The following is a 16,192-nucleotide window of genomic DNA, read 5'->3' on the forward strand; positions in this document are numbered from 1 at the left end:
GAAAATGGGGTTACATCCTGGATGGGAGAAAATTTTATTTTCTTAATAATTGTAATATTATGAGTCTAAATAAATGTAATTTCATTTATTTTTTACAAAGATGCACTTACGGCAACATCAAAGATTGTAGTGAGGATGTAGCTCTGAATCACATCTTTCGAGATTTCTGTATTTTGGCTGATTTGAGAGAAGCCTTGGTAGCTCTTGAGTATTGGATGTTATCTATAGTTCATCACCTTTAGCTACAGAAGTGTCTAGGTGGTGGGATGACTATCAGACATTTCTATGTTAGAGTAATTCAAGCAAAGAGGCTCCTGAGTTGCCACACTAACTTGTTTAGCCATGACAGTTGTCACAGCTCAATGAGTCTGATGTGCTCTGAAGAGGATTTGGACAAAGTTTCCTCATGGAAATCAGAATATTTGAGAACTACAAGTTAGAAGAGCATCTGACCTTTAATGGAGCTACTGACCTCAAAACTGAATAACCCCCAAAGTTCCCTTTCTCTTTTTATGGTGTAAGACAAGGTTTCTCTTTTGAAATATATCAACGGGTAACACAGTGCTACTCCCTCTGCCCTCACCCTCCTCCTTTTCACAAATGGCAGTGTTTATCATACAGAAAAAAGCAATTGCTTAATGAGTAGTAGTCAGCTTAAAAGTATGTGTCGGCAGCATCGAGGGCACTTTATAAAGAGAAGTACAATGTAGCACAGAGTAAAACTGAAACTTAAATGAAGAAGAATAATACCCCCAGTCCTGATAGCAGGTGTTGCAAGAGAGGTGCCCAAAGTTTCCTGCTAACAGCTCTATCTCTTCAACTTTGCCTTGACTTTCCAGGAGTCTGTGGATAAGCAAAACTACAGAGAAGACTGTGCACAGACATGAAAGACATATTGAGGAGCAAGCATAAGAGTACATACTTTTCTTGAGTTAGCAAGAAAGCTGAAGGAAAAGATAGAAGTGTAAACTAAATGCTGTATGTAAGACTCTGAGTTGATAGTTTCCCTCAACCATATCTTTTCATGTGGTAGTGACCACAGGATTTCTTTCCAGGATGTGACTGGGGAAAGACAATCACTTCCAAAATTAAACCTCACTTTGGAAACCTCTCCCTCTTTTATAACACCCGAGCTTCAGAATTGCTTGCCTCCTAACTGATGAGTTTTTTTCATCCCTGCAGAACTTTCAAGGAAAGATAAGTACTGTGCCAGAAAAAGTCTTAATTCTCTGTGAATCCTCAGGATCCAGTTGTTTCCATTCCTCACCAAAACTAGAAAGACAGTCGTCAAAAAATTCTGAGCTTTTCTGCAGTTAAATAGATTCAGTCTATGTGGTCACAATACAAAAGAATTAGGAGGTGTTCTTACCTAAAAATAAGCACCTCTGAGAAAGAGAAACTTGAGACAGCTATTAAATGTCTTCTTCCAAGTCACGACTATATGTATAAGAGGGGTCTTCTCTTGTGTAGGCTAAGTTCTGTGCTAGTTTGTCCATTCAGTTTTCAGTGTCTCTGCTTAAAATGCTTCAGACAAAACATTGAATTAAGAGCAATTCTAACAATAGTTGTAGTCACAACCATTCTGGGAATAAACTTGAGTATAAAAAAAAGGATAATAGTCTGGAATGAAGACTGCCAATATATGTCATAAGATCATGCCCCTGTCATGTTATTGCTATAGGGGTCTCCACACAGAGAAGTTCAAGGTCACTGCTCTGACACTGTCAACTGTTCTTGGCAAATGACAGTGCAATTCTACCATGAAAGCAAATGTTGCTATAACTGCACATTTGATACATTAAAAAAAAAAAAAAAAAAGAGAGAGAGAGAAAATTCTTAGGCTATTGTAGCATTTTTCACAGACTTACAGAACTGTCTAGGTTGGAAAAGACCTTGAAGATCATCCAGTCCAACCATCAACCCATCATTAACAGTTCCCAACTACACTATATCCCTCAGCGCTAAACACCTCCAGGGATGGGGACTCCACCACCTCCCTGGGCAGCCCATTCCAACGCCCAACAACCCCTTCTGGAAAGAAATGCTTCCTAATATCTAGTCTAAACCTTCCCTGGTGCAACTTGAGGCCATTACCTCTTGTTCTATCGCTTGTTCCTTGGTTAAAGAGACTCATCCCCAGCTCTCTGCACCCTCCTTTCAGGGAGCTGTAGAGGGCGATGAGGTCTCCCCTCAGCCTCCTCTTCTCCAGACTAAACAATCCCAGTATTTTTGCTAATACCCAAGTGGCAAGTCTCCTTTATCCAAGCAGAGGAGCTCACCTCTCCTTGTATTTGGGAATAGTACAATTCCAGTGTAGTACTGATGATTTTTATTCATGTAAAACCTCATTAACAAAAATTGCAAGCCAGATCATGACTGACCATAAAACCGATATCTCTAGTTGAGATATGGAGTACAGGCTTTCTAATGTGGTGCCTCAGAGACATCCCAAGAGAGCAACAAATCCCAGAGAACATATCCCTTCATAACATGATAATGAAACACCTTTAACAGATTAAATATAATACAAAGAAACCATGTGATAGGATAGTGATGAAGAACATCTACTATTTACATCCGATAGAGCAAGATGTGGCTTAGATTTGAAGAGGTTAGATTAAGAGTGAACAATTTCATGCCTGATCATTTTATATCCTTAACAGAATACATTTTCAAGATACTGGAACAGCTTCGAAACCAAGACCCCGTAAGTTTCTAGTACAAAAAAAAAAAAATTTGTCTACACCATTTTTCCAGTTCAGTTCTCTCACATTTAGCCTTATCCTGAGTTGTAAGCTAATTACAAGACCTGACTGTTCTTAAAGATAATGTCTTTGTTTGAATGGTAGCTCTACTGCCACTGTCATTAGGCAAATATACTTCCCCACTGAGTTAATCTATATCTATATATATACATATACATGTAAAAAAAGGGAAAAAATTAGTTACTCACTGATCTATCAAGCTTGTTTTGTCTGACCGTGTCTTGTTCTTCTTTGTGAACAAACTCATAGTTAAACCCTAATATCTGAAAATAGGAAACAGCACTTCCTGTGTGATCTATTGCAAAACATTATTACAAGAATCAAGGGTATGGTTCTTCTTTTCTGAAAACACAGTTTCCTGGCTGAGTTCAGAACTGAAGGATGAAGACTTTATGGACATCTACTTGTTCTGCTCCAGTTGGAACTGGCGCAGTCAGTATCTGAACTACTGTATCTCTACAGGGTTAAGACTGGGTGGTTAAATTCAATAAAATCCTGTTCTCAGGACAGTAAAGATTTCTATCTGCTCTAGACTCTTCTGCAGCTCAACAGAAACTGGCATGAAGTATCTGGCATACAGAATGTGTGCTTTTAAAATTAAATTCAGGTGTCCAAAATGGCTGTTGAAACAACCCCACCAAGGCATTCTTCATACTCATTATCACTGACTGACTTCTAAATAATTTCTACATGTTTCTTCCTTTCATCATCGCTAGTGAAAAAGAATCTGTAAACAAAATTAGGATATGTTTATACTATGCAAAGCAGTGTCATGTCAGACAGCATAACACTTGCCATAGGTAAGCATGGTGAAGAGACACAAGTCAAGGTCCAGAGGTTTCAGAGCTAATTAGGTCAGGCAGAGCACTGTGCTGGTAGAGCTACCTTCCTTCCAGTTATATGACCAGCTCATGCAGTCTACACCACACTGCACTCTGTGGTGTAGACTGCATGACTGTGTGATGTAGACGCCCTCCTTGAACATCTACTGTAATTTTTGCAAAGCCATTTGCAATGATCTTACACTTCTAAGAGGTTGTTGTATGAGGTAGGATGGAACCTGAAGATCATTCCCTTTTTGGTGTGGTGATATTGCAGGACTGAAAGCAATAGAAAGAAAGAGATTAAAACAACAGAAAGTGGTAAAAATATTTTCCTTCAAAGGCAGGAAATATAATTGAGTGTACAGGCTGATGTCAGGAATTTATTTTTTAAAAACATTCACTTCACCAATGCCATTGGCACTGCAGCTGACACAGCCTCCAGCTGTTTGAGTGATAATTGATGCCTATGTAAGTGATCCTTATAAGCCAGGACTGTTGAATAATATGGCCACTTATCTGCTCCCTGAGGAGCATTTTTACAATTTTATAGCAAGGCTACATTTTTCACATTTGCAGATTTTTGGCAGCAGCTGTTGACCATTTTCTCTAAGACTGCTGGGTTGTTTCCTGTAAGACTGGTTTGTGCTACAAGATAGCTGGATTTTGGCATTTCCTAGAAACTCTGTGTGGAGTTTCAATAAAACCAGTGATACATAACCTGACCACATGTGTTCCAGAGAGTATAAAAGAGACTCACAGAGCTGTTTCAGAAGGAGTGCCTAAGCAAGGCTTTAGGAAGAGGGGTCTCTGTGATGGTTGAAAGAACATATTTCCTGTTGATCTGGAAGGGGCTGCGTAGATTTTGCTGTAAATTATAGACTGTAAACCACTGAAAAACTTCAAGCCGGAGCAGAAAGGGCCTTCCCTACAGGGAGACAGTGGTAACAGGGAGACACAACCCACACTTTCTTTTTATACCATCTCCCTCTGAGTTGCTGTTTGAATTTGAAAAGTTATGGTTTTTACCACTCAGATATCTCTTCCTACTTGATATACAGGCTGCTAGTTCAGGAGTTTTGTTTAATCTTTTGTGAATTACTATGCCTGGTAGAGAAATTCTTGGCTTGCAGGATCAAAAAATATGCCTAAGACACTTGGGTTTTGCTGCCCCATGAAAAAGAGGGGCTGTTGCCTGGGGAAGGTGTTTGGGCTCTCTAGAGTGGGACTCCTTTGGAGTCCATTGCCCAGGAGCTACAGGTGAGTGTAATTGTCTAGGGGTACCAGAAGTAATCCTTGTCCTCTTTTTCCCCTGTTTTGTGACTCTGGGGCTTCCTTATGCCTTTTTCAGGGACCTTCAGGGACTGGAGTCCCCAAGCTCCTTTTTGCTTGCTCTATCAATTTGCCTAAGCAAAAAGCAATTACAGCTGAAACTATTAGAGCGAACCTATAAGTGATGACAAAAGTTTTTGAAACTTAGCAAATGCAGTACTTTGGGACTGAATCCCTCACAAGCAGGAAAGGAAAAAAACCCAGGTATATGGCAAGCAGCCTATGCAGATGGTACTTTCTAAACAAACGTGGAAGAAAAAAATGGATACAAACCTGCAAGCATGCATATATTGTTAGAACTGCTAACATTTGAAGTCTCTCAGGAATGGATAAATTCTAGTTATCATTTTCTCTCTTACACAGACCAGTCCTAGGAAAGACCACAGAAGAAGTCATCCTTGGAAGATCTACGTGCCAGTTTCATAATCTGTAAGGTAAGCAGCAGTGTTGAGTTTGATGTAATGGGTTTGATGGATCCTTGTGATGGGGAATGAGTTACGCATGACTCACGACTCACTTCTACTTTGAGAAAGAAAGCACAGTTTTGCACACATTGTTTTGAAAGAGTTTTAATTCTTTGTGCCTCCAGTCTGAGTTCTTAGAATGAAGACAGTGTTTTCGGGCTGCCTGAGCTCCAGTTTCTCTGACCTTCGAAAATCAGGGGCAGTTTCCTTCTGAAATGGTAATGTAATAACAACAGCAACGACAACTGCAACAACGACAAAACAATGTATAATATACAATGATATATAATATAATACACAATATAATTGTAGCTAAGTTACTATTATATTGTAGAGGATAGGGCCTGTTAGAAAGGACAGAGCCATCTGAAAATCCCTTTTTCAGAGGTGTTGTGACTCTGAAGAAATCCAGGGGAAAGGAGTGAAGAGTCCATCAGTCTAGAAATCATGGCCTGTGAGAAATGATTGGAAAAGGACTAGATGATCTCTGGAGAGCTCTCTCAGACTTACTTTCTCTGCTTTTACTCTTAGCATCTTTCCTGTAAGGGTTCAGTGAGCTTTATAAACATTAACTAATCCAAAGAACTGCCTAGGAGATGGAGGCAGAGGAAGCATTGGGAGAAAAGCCTTCCAAAGTCAGAGACATTGCCAGGTAAAGATTGCTGGTTTGATGAATTTGGAGAGCTGCTTAGGTTCTCCATCGGCAAAATTAGAAAGAAGAAAGGAAACTTCACCATGCTCATCAACTGAAATTCTATAAACAGAGAAGTACCACGTGGTTGTACCAAAAATAAGAATGAAAAAAGAACGAAAAATTTCTGCAACATAGCTGTCTTACTTCAGATGGGGCTTTCTATAAGCTGTCACAATACTACCACTGAGAGAACTGAAGCAAGGGAACCAAACCATCATGTACTTCTATTACTCCATCAACTGCTAAATGTAAGAGAGAACTTGCTTTTTCTGACAATAATACTGTTGCCTTAAATTTACAATATTATCTGGATACTGAAGTCAAGATGTGGGGATACACTCAGGGCACTGACATAATTTTCCTAGTTTCTTGAAGAAGTCTCTTTTCCTGTGGAGGGAAAGGGAGAGCTGGAGACTTTCACTGTTGGAAAAAATATTGTTAAAATTACCAAGCAGATCACCTAAATAGAAATGACTGGGCCTCAGCTGCATGCCACTAACACTATAGCAAAAATTAAGCGATGGCCTTGCAGTTCATCTCATATTCTAGGCCTCCCATGTGGAAGGAGAAATGCTGACTTCAGTCCCTGCATCAAAGCATGCTTAAGGATTTTAGGCAAAGCAGGACAGCACGAGGGAAGGCACATACTGATGACTAATGATGGAGTTGCTTTCCCACTCCTCTGGTGTGCTTCAGCCTGTCTTTTTATGGTGGAATTGGGTGAAATTGGATGAAGTAGATGTTTTGTGTGGAAAAGGAGTTCAATAAACATATTCCTGAGCCCTCTGCAGCAGACTCCTCTTGAGTGTCCTCATCCACAGTAGCCCTCAGCAGACATTTTGTTGATTGTCCTCAAGCTTACAGGGATGGGCATGTGGCAACTTAGGTTGACCACAAGGAGGAGCACACAGGAGACATTTGTAAAGTCTGTTAGTAAGTAATTCATTCCAGAGTCCTTCCAACTGAATGTTCTAGGCTGTAGGAATTGTGTCTCCCATCCTTAGCTAGTAGTTGGCTAGCTAGTCTAAGGGCTCCCTCTATAGTCAAAAGATAGAGTATTTGCAGAGGGTAACTGCCTCTGTCTTATCTAGAAGGAATTACCATATGCAGGGGGCCCTCTTTAGCGATAGAAAGGGCCTAGTCAACGAGTTCAGACTAGAGAGCTAACCTGTACATTGATAAAACTGAGTTATAGCCCAATCAAATAGTTTAGATTACCTGAATGAAATCTTCGGGGCTTTTAGTGACAAGAAACCATTCTTTATTTTGGAAAAAGACCAAGCCAAATATTTTCAATTCATTGTTCTTTGAGGTTGAGGTGGTTTTTTAGCAGGTAAGCCTGATAATGCTGTCTGCATCCTGTAGGAATAGACCTGTGCTGTAGATCTTAAGACTAGTCCTGCTGATGACCAACCCAGAACCAGTAACAGATTTATTGGGGCACTATGAAGACCATACCCTACTTATGCCCATGAAAACTGTATGTGCTCCCCATCATGTCACAGAGGTAAGGCTACAAAGGCCGTCCTCCTCTTCCTCTATGTTGTCATACCCATGCAGATGTTCTAAAGGGGCACTCTGTTTTAGAAGCTGTAGGAAGATACATAAAAGCAAAACACAGTTTCTACTGATGACATATGAAAGTTGCATCATCAGCTGCTCAGTTGTCATAGTACTTCCTCACAGCTTTAGGGCATTTCACAGAACCTTACAGAAGTAAGACTTGACGACTAGATATAAGTAAAATGGGAGTTCAGCATATTCTTAAGATATTCTGAGCTGCTCACAAGGAGAACTATACAAGGAAATATCAATGTAATCTGCCCTTCACATTAATCTCTTGAGTACGCACATGATGATGCTTACATTCATTTTGCAGGAGCCATCCTCCCAGCTGAGGGACTGGTTATTTGAGGTTCTTGTTATTGCAGTTCACTAGTGTGCAGGACCAGGCCCTATTTAATGTACATTACCCAGACCCTTCTTGGGCTGCAGAAGTTTGCTTTTACCTCATGATCAAGTGTCTAGTTCAGTTAGAGTAATATTGGAGTGCTTCACAGATATTACAGTATTTGTCTTCTTACCACATTTATGAGATGAATCAATACAATTATCTACATTTTTCAATGAGCAAGTGCCAAGGTTATGAATAACACTGTCAAGCATCTATTAATTTGGGGAACCTGATCTGTGAACTGTTTTTCTCCAAAGCAAAGTATTATGCTGGGGCATGGTTCCCATCTGTTGCAGGTGCTGGTTCTTGGTCTTGGTCACTGGGTCCTGGAACATGAGGAACACAACCTCAGAGGCCATCTATGAAAATCTAAGTTTAAGTGGAAATGGAAGGTGCTTATTTTACGTGCTAGAAGTAGACACTTAAGATTAGGTAGAATAAATTCAGGCCTAAATGCCTAAATCCCTTGGTGGACCTTGTGCCTGCCCTGTGACAAGCTTTCAGATCCTAGTAGTATTTGTGGTGTAGCAGTTGGCGTCTCTGAAATGTAAGTCTTCCCTGAATTTACTTCCCAGGTATCTGCAGGACTGCTCAATTAAACTGAATCCAAAAGACACAACCAGCCACAATCTTCAGTCTTCTCAGAGACTGGCCTCACACTCTTGTGCACCTGGCTGGTGGAGCCTGCTTTATTTCTGAGAAAACTTCCCAGGGAGGGTCCAGCAGACTGAAGCCAGCTTGGCAGCCACGCTACACCAATTTATAGACATACTGAATCTGACCTGAATGATCTTCAGACAGGTTTTATTTACAGGGTAGAGACACCATTTCCTTAGTAACTTTTGTAGAGAAAATATAGGGCTTTAGGTAAATCAGCAAAGCCTCTTTTCTCACAGTCCATGGCAAACTAACCACACCACAGAGTCTGTGATACCACAGACTGTGCACGCTGTTCTCCATCCCCAGCAAATAAGGAGCACTGTGGTATCTTCTGTACTATGGTGCGGTCAATTTGATTGCATTCTCTCTGTCTTGTTTTAAAAGGCAGTACTAGTTGCTGTCTCATAATGGGAATGGAAAACCTAGCTTACAGCCTTGTCTGCAAGTGAGATATTTTACACCTGCTCTCTTAGTTGTGGATAGGCTGTTTGTGCCACTGTGCAAAACAGTATCAGTGTTAGGAAGCGTGATATGAAGCCAAGTCCATCTTTACTTGTGAAGATCTCCCATCACATTGCAATAGTTGTTTTATGCCAGTATATTTAGCACATGCAGACTAGTTTGCTGTTCTTCTTGGAAGATATTGTGTAAGTTTTAAGATAAAAGCAAACCACAAATAAGTGATAAAATTAACTGCAACTGAAAAGCCATCTGAGCAAGAGAATTCAAAGGAAAGCTAGTGTTTCTGTCTAAGTTGTATTAAAGTATGCTGGGATAAAGTCCTTCATAAAGCTTTAAGTGAATCTTAGCAAAAAAAAAAATGTATTTGTGTTGCCTGAAGTGCACTTGGATTCATCTGATATCTCAAAACCAAACTATCACTTTCATCGGGGAATTAACATAGTATATTGATGCTCCATTTTACAAGACTTCTTCAAGTTACAATACATTTTCAATTTTGTTAGCACTTGTCCTTGGCAAGGGGAGAAATTTACTGTCTTACTGTTTGGTTTTTACACTGATGAGGAACCATTTTTATCTTCTAGTTGTTCATATGTTAAATGCATTAAACATTAAATACTTACACAGTTCTTACCACTGACACTTCCAACTTCCCTCCCTCCACTCATTTTGTTGAAAAGACTGTTATGTCAGCCTGAGCCCCACAAGCCTGTTTTTTTTTTTTTTTTCCCTGAAATCAGGGAGCTTCTCCTGGGATATAGCCTAACATTTTCTCTGCCTGAGAAGAAAGCCTAGAAAAATTAGGGCCAAAGGCTCTGGTCATCAGCCACAACCTGGAAAACGCTGTATCAGAAAGCTGTGACAAGTGAAAACACAATTTAACAGCTAGCTTGAGAATCGCTGTGAAGGAGAAGAACAGGATGACTCATTAGGAGGGAAGATAGACTGACCAGCTGACACTGGAGTGCACTGGGATGGATGAGAGAGAACAACTGACTAACTTATCCAGCTCAAGAGAAGGAAAGGAACTGCTGACAGAGAGAGAAAAGTTGGTCATGGAAGTCATCTAAGGGCCACCAGAGTTTTGGCAGACCTCTGACATTTTCAGGTTCCTAAAGAAAGTTGAAGTCAGGTAAGCCTCAGAACTTAGTGGCATTATGAGGTCATTTCAGCAGAAAATTGTAAACCACAGAAAGTTTTGTATCTCACTTCTGGGTTAATTTATTAAAGCATTTGGGTTTGCATTGGATAATGTATTTGGATTATAATGTATTTCTAATTAAGAAAAGCAAAACCACAAAAAGTATTAGAAAGGGGACCGTGGTGTGAGGTGTGTTTCTGTAGCCAAGATTCTAGTGTAAGGACTACAGGTAGTTATAGTGTGTGGTCACAGTGAGCAATATTTTGGCTGATCCTACTCTTCTTTATATCTTGATCTTGAATAAGAGGAGAAGCTCTTATCTGGATCTTTTTAACACTGATAGCAAGCCCTGGAAAATGTTATACAAATCCCGATGACTATTGCATCCTGCCTCACTGAATTCAGTCATGGATCTCAAACATGTGACAGAACCTGGTTTTAAATTGATTATCGTATACAAACCTGTGAAATCTCAGGCTTTCAGGGTGAGGCACATTCACTCTCATGCCTGTTTTGGGTTTCCCCAATGTGGTGCCATACCTCATAAATTTGCAGTTGCCACAACCCAGCCTGTCTACCAAGGTGCTCAATGCTGCCTAGTTGGCCTTGTCTCTGGGGCAAATGTAATGCTCTTAATTCTGTTATGGGCAAAAGGAAACACCTTATACATAAACCCAAGAATTTATTGTTAATATGATTGAACTTTTAGCACTCTAATCCAACAGTCATTATTAGTCCAGATCTAATTATCTCAGAAAAAGAAAGAAAAGATAAAAAAATAAAAAAGACAGGAATACTCTGGGCACAAACATGTTAATAATAATAAAAATAATAATAATAACAACAAAAATAACAGTTAAATTCGTTGTATACACACTTCCTAGTAGTGTAGGTCCTTTTCTATGAGTAATGAGTCCTTTTACTCTTCCACTGCTCCTTTGAGTCTTAAGGCACAGATTAAGAGATCTGTTCTATGAACAGCAATAATTTCCATATTCCATCCTCTTCAGAATAGCGATCAATTTTCCACTACTTTAACGGAACAAGATTGGGCTACATATTTTGGCATATATATTCATATTACCACACACAGCACTAGGAAATCCAGATGACATCAAACCTGAATGTTTCTTGGTGCTTTTGCAGTGGTATTTGCAACTGACAACACCTCAGCACATGAAAACTATGTTTGTTTGAAAACTGTGTTTGGTTATGAGTAGATGGCAAAGTTCTTTAACCAATTTTACTTTGTGTTAGAACCCTCGAAACTGAGGAAGTAGTACATCTGCTACCCGCTTTATTCCAAGGAAAGCATTGCATCTGCAGAAGAAAGCAGATTGCCTTTGTCAAGTTTCTACCTAAAAAAAAAGGATAATGGAAAAAAACCAGCTCCTACCAGTGTAGTGCTCTTTCAGTGCACAGAAGTGCAGAAGTTTTTGAACATTGCTTAGTGTCTCTGTAGATTCTTTCCATCACATAACTTCTCTAAACATGTGTTCCATTCACATGTTTAGAGAAGAAGTACTATGATTCTGAGAGCTCTGCTGCATATCAGTATTTGGGTTGATGGTTTGTGTCTCTATTCCGGCAGTTCATAAAATAAAAGGGGCAAAATAGCTACTTGTGTTACTCCTTTTTGCAGCCATGTTAGACAGAGAAAGAGCATTCTGAATGGAAAAGTGTCTCAAGAATCTGCAGTCTTGATGGATGAGTGACTGACTGTCCTTGAGCAGAGGATGGGGGGGGTTGTATCTACCCTTCTGAATTCTTAAATACTAATCTTTCAAAAGCTGCAGTGGAAGACAAGGATGAGGAGGAAGAGGAAGAAACTCTATAGTGAGCCCAGCAAAAGATAATTTTTTACTTCTTTGGTTAAGTCTTCACATATCATTTGGGCTAAATTCTGCTATTACACACACACACACACACACACACACACACACACACACAGAGAACATGATTTCAGTGGGAGCTGGACAAAAGAAAATAATAGAAACCGAAGAGTTTGTCCCTTGTCTTGTAACCCAGAAATAATCCTAGTCTACTGCTGAAAACATTGCTGTTTTAATGATGCAAGAGTCTCTTTGGGACATTTTAGGTTCACACTTGCAGAATTTTGTGACAACAGTAGAGAGAATTGTGCATATCTGGGGCATATCTGGTGTGTATCACTTTGAATGACATAGCAACCTGAAAAGGGGCAAGATATTTGAAATATTAGTGCTTTTGACTGTCTTGTCTTTTTAAAATTTGAAATTCAGCAAGGCAAATGAACAATTTGTGCTGGGTTTATGTGTGTGGCACACAGTTGTTGAAAAATAAGAATTTAGGGACCTTATCCCTTATTCCTTATCATTTCTTCTGACTAACAAGATTGCAGATATGATCCAAATCTGTGTTTTAAAACCAAAGAGTCCTTGAATACTATCTTCACCTAAAAGTAGCCTTTGTTTGGTTTTGGTCTTTTTTACACAAGTGTTGAGAAAATGAAGTGATCAGGGCAAATTTTTTGCTGTTTCACACATGCCCAATTTGAATCAGAAAAAAGCTGCCCAAAAAAGCTGCCAGGTGTGAAATGATCATGCTGTGAAATCTACAGGCCTAAAAAAGTGCAGCTGACTCTCCACAGGTGTTTTATGTCCTTGAAGGCAGCTCCTTATTGCTGTAAATCTCATGCAGTCTGGACTGGACCAGGGCCCCCTCTTTGACCAGTCAGTTGTGACTCTTCCCTGAAGCGAGGCAACTTGGCTCCTGACTGCCAAGTTTTGTGCTATATAACCTGCAGTGATGCAGGTTAACAGGAAAGCGTCAGTGTGACAGTTGGCCAGAAAACATTTCCATTTTCCTTTCTTCTCAAAATATCAGTTAAAAAATTATATATATATATATATATATATATATATATATAAAACTTCTGTTTCTTCTCCCTTCCATTTTCATCTGAAACATCAACGTGTAAGATGATGGTAAATGTCACTGAACATTTTAAACAGAAATACTTTTATTCAAACTCCAAAATTCTGGCCACAGGACGAAGATATCTGACCTGAGATCCTGGCCCATATTTCTTTCCTATCATTAAAATGCCTGCATAGTACAAAAAACACACAGACATAAATGAACAGAGAGATTTGTTTCTAAATACTTAGAAGTCTTCTGGGAAGTAAAACAATATGATAATTGAGCTGCAGGACACTTATTGTCCATTGAGGAATAAAACTTAGAAATATTAATTACACTATCATAAATGAAAGAAGTATTTTCTATACTGTGTAGCTAATGATGAGAATATTTTGGCACTGAGGTTAGAAATGTATTTGAAATCTTTAGAAAACATTAAAAAATGAAATTATATTTTCAGAAGGAAAGGTAAAACTAAGAAAACATATTTTTATTACCCTAAAAAATATAATCTTTGACAATACCCAGGTTGAGTTTGTCCTGGTTTCAGGTACTCTCTTGTTTAACTTTTAAAATGTTGTTTACTATAATACTACCTCAACATAAATGTTGGGGGTTTTTTCACTATAAATTTTTATTAGGATTTTGAGAACAAATCTCTCAGCAGGAAAGAGGAGGCAAGAGCTATTTTCTGAGGAGATCCAGGGTGCTGGAGCTTAATTCCACCAGATGTATATTATGTGATAGTAGCTCAAAAATCAGTAAAAACATCTTTTCCTTATCCTAATCTATACTTGCATGTCATTAGAAAGACTTCCAGGAGACAAGAAAAAAAGGTTCAATTAATATATTTATTCAAAGAAAACATTTCTAGAATGGCATAAAATAATGATGTATAGAAAAAGAGACAGAGCCTACACGCTACATGCTAATTTTTGGTTCTTGCATTTAGCAGTGAGCGCTGGGGGCACAGAGTTGGAGGTCCCACACCTCCCGTGATGATGCAGACTACCAAGCTGCTTTGATGATGACATATTCAAGTGTGTGAGCCTCTACAAGTGACCAGTATAGGGGGCACCTGGAGGCGTTGCTCTGCTATTTGTGAAGACATCACCACCAAAGGCTGCTTTAGGCGGCAGCAGCTCCAGGGACCCCCGGCTGTGCCCCTGGGAGTGTCTCACAGCAAAGCAACAGGGCCCTGAGCTGAGGGCCCTCTTTATCTGGGAGCTGAAGCAAAGGGGCAATGGTGACAGTGGCTGAGGTGATTCCCTCTCTGCAATGTGAAGTAACCCCTTCTCTGCTTCCCAGAGGGGTGTCCTATGCCTGTCACAGGGATGTAGGGATTCAGGTATGGAATAGGTTCCACAAGGCAGAGCATATTTGAGGGTGAGGCAGAAGTGATGCTTTCATCAGAGGAGAAAATAAATGCTAGAGGAAGCACTCTGCTTGCTGAAATATATTGAAAGAGCTCTAAAACTTAATTAAAAATCATTCTGTGGCAAGCTTGTAAGGTCACCACTTTAGAAACACACTGGTGCTCTTAGGAAACTAATGTTGCCACTTATTATGCCACAGTTTACAGCATATCCCGAAAGGAGGTATAAGTATAGCGATCCTCCCAGGAGGATTCTGCACACATGGTACAACCTCTAGGGCCATGTCAGACCTTAGGCCAACTATTCACACCAGATGAAGGCAGCTCAGGTGGGCTCACAGGAACCCTGTGCTGTCAGAGCAGCCAGAGAGCTGGGTGGGTGCTGGAAACGGCTGACCAGCCCTGGCACCTCCCACAGGGCTGGAGAGGACACAGACACAGGACTGAAGTAATCCTTTAAGGTGGGCCTTGAATGTCATCCCTGCAAAGGCATAGATCAGGGGGTTCAGGCAGCAGTGGATGAAGGAGATGGTTTCTGTCAGCTGCAGAGCCAGAGCTATCTGGTAGCTCGCCTTACAGTCATTGATGATGTGCATGCTCTGCAGAGAGTCTAGGAACAGTGCGATGTTAAAGGGAGTCCAGAAGAGGAAGAAAACAATGACGATGATGAAAATCATCTTGATCGCTTTGATCTTGTTCCGATTCTTGCATTTTTGCAGGTTTTTCAGTATCTGGGCGTAGCAGCAAATGAGGATGCTAAGGGGAATCAAGAGGCCTAAGATATTGGCTGCAAACTGAGAAGCAACCTTCCAGGTATTGTTGCCTGGGGGGTATGTGGAAACACACTGCAAAGACTGCTCGATTTCCAGCTGCTGGTTGAATATGATGTTGGGTACAGAAGCCAAGCCAGCCACTAGCCACAGGATTATACTGATAATTATGCCACAAGAGGCTGTCCGTATCTTCATGGCATAGACAGCATGGACAATTGCTATATACCTGTCTATGCTCATGAGGGTTATAAAGAAAATACTGCTATAAAAGCCTGTGTAATAAATGCCAGCCATTATTTTGCACATAGTGTTGCCAAAAACCCACTGGTCTGAAGCATAGTGGGCTTGGAAAGGGAGAGGCACAACGAAGAGGAGATCGGAGGCTGCGAGGTTCAGGAGGCAGATGTCAGTCATCGTTGTTAGCCTTTTCCTGGTCAGGAGAACCCAAAGAACCAAGGAGTTTCCCAGAAGGCAAAAGACAAACACAAGGCAGTAAAGAATTGGCAGAAAGAGGGATTTGAACCTGTGAAAGCTGTCTCCTTCATTGCACGGAGCAGTGTTTTCATCATATCCATAGTCATATTCTGTGGTGCCAAGGAACTGGCTTGTGGGATTCATCTCAGATACCTGTTCAGGAAAGAGCAAGGGATTAATGGCTGGTTGTCCTGCCATGGGTCTACCAGAGTGGCTTCCGCCTCTTTCTGTGCCACGTCAAACCCATGGGTCAACCTCCAGGCAGAGAGGGACTGCAGAATGCAGTCTCGGTCTCACTGGCTGGACAAGATCGGCTGTACCACCCAAAAGGCTGCACGTGCAGCCTGCCAATCATTCCTGTACATGCGTATCTATG

At 40.4% G+C, this 16,192-nt stretch overlaps 1 protein-coding gene across 1 annotated transcript; it reads right to left on the reverse strand.

Annotated features, from left to right (window-relative positions):
* Positions 1–14,904: 14,904 nt before the first annotated feature.
* Positions 14,905–15,960, reverse strand: LOC141957133 (C-C chemokine receptor type 8-like). The gene has a single exon (XM_074898125.1). It carries the CDS (start codon positions 15,958–15,960, stop codon positions 14,905–14,907), a length of 1,056 nt encoding a protein of 351 aa, XP_074754226.1.
* Between the last annotated feature and the right edge of the window lie 232 nt (positions 15,961–16,192).

This window comes from Athene noctua, chromosome 2 (assembly GCF_965140245.1).
Source record: "Athene noctua chromosome 2, bAthNoc1.hap1.1, whole genome shotgun sequence".
Taxonomy (NCBI): Eukaryota; Metazoa; Chordata; class Aves; order Strigiformes; family Strigidae; genus Athene; species Athene noctua.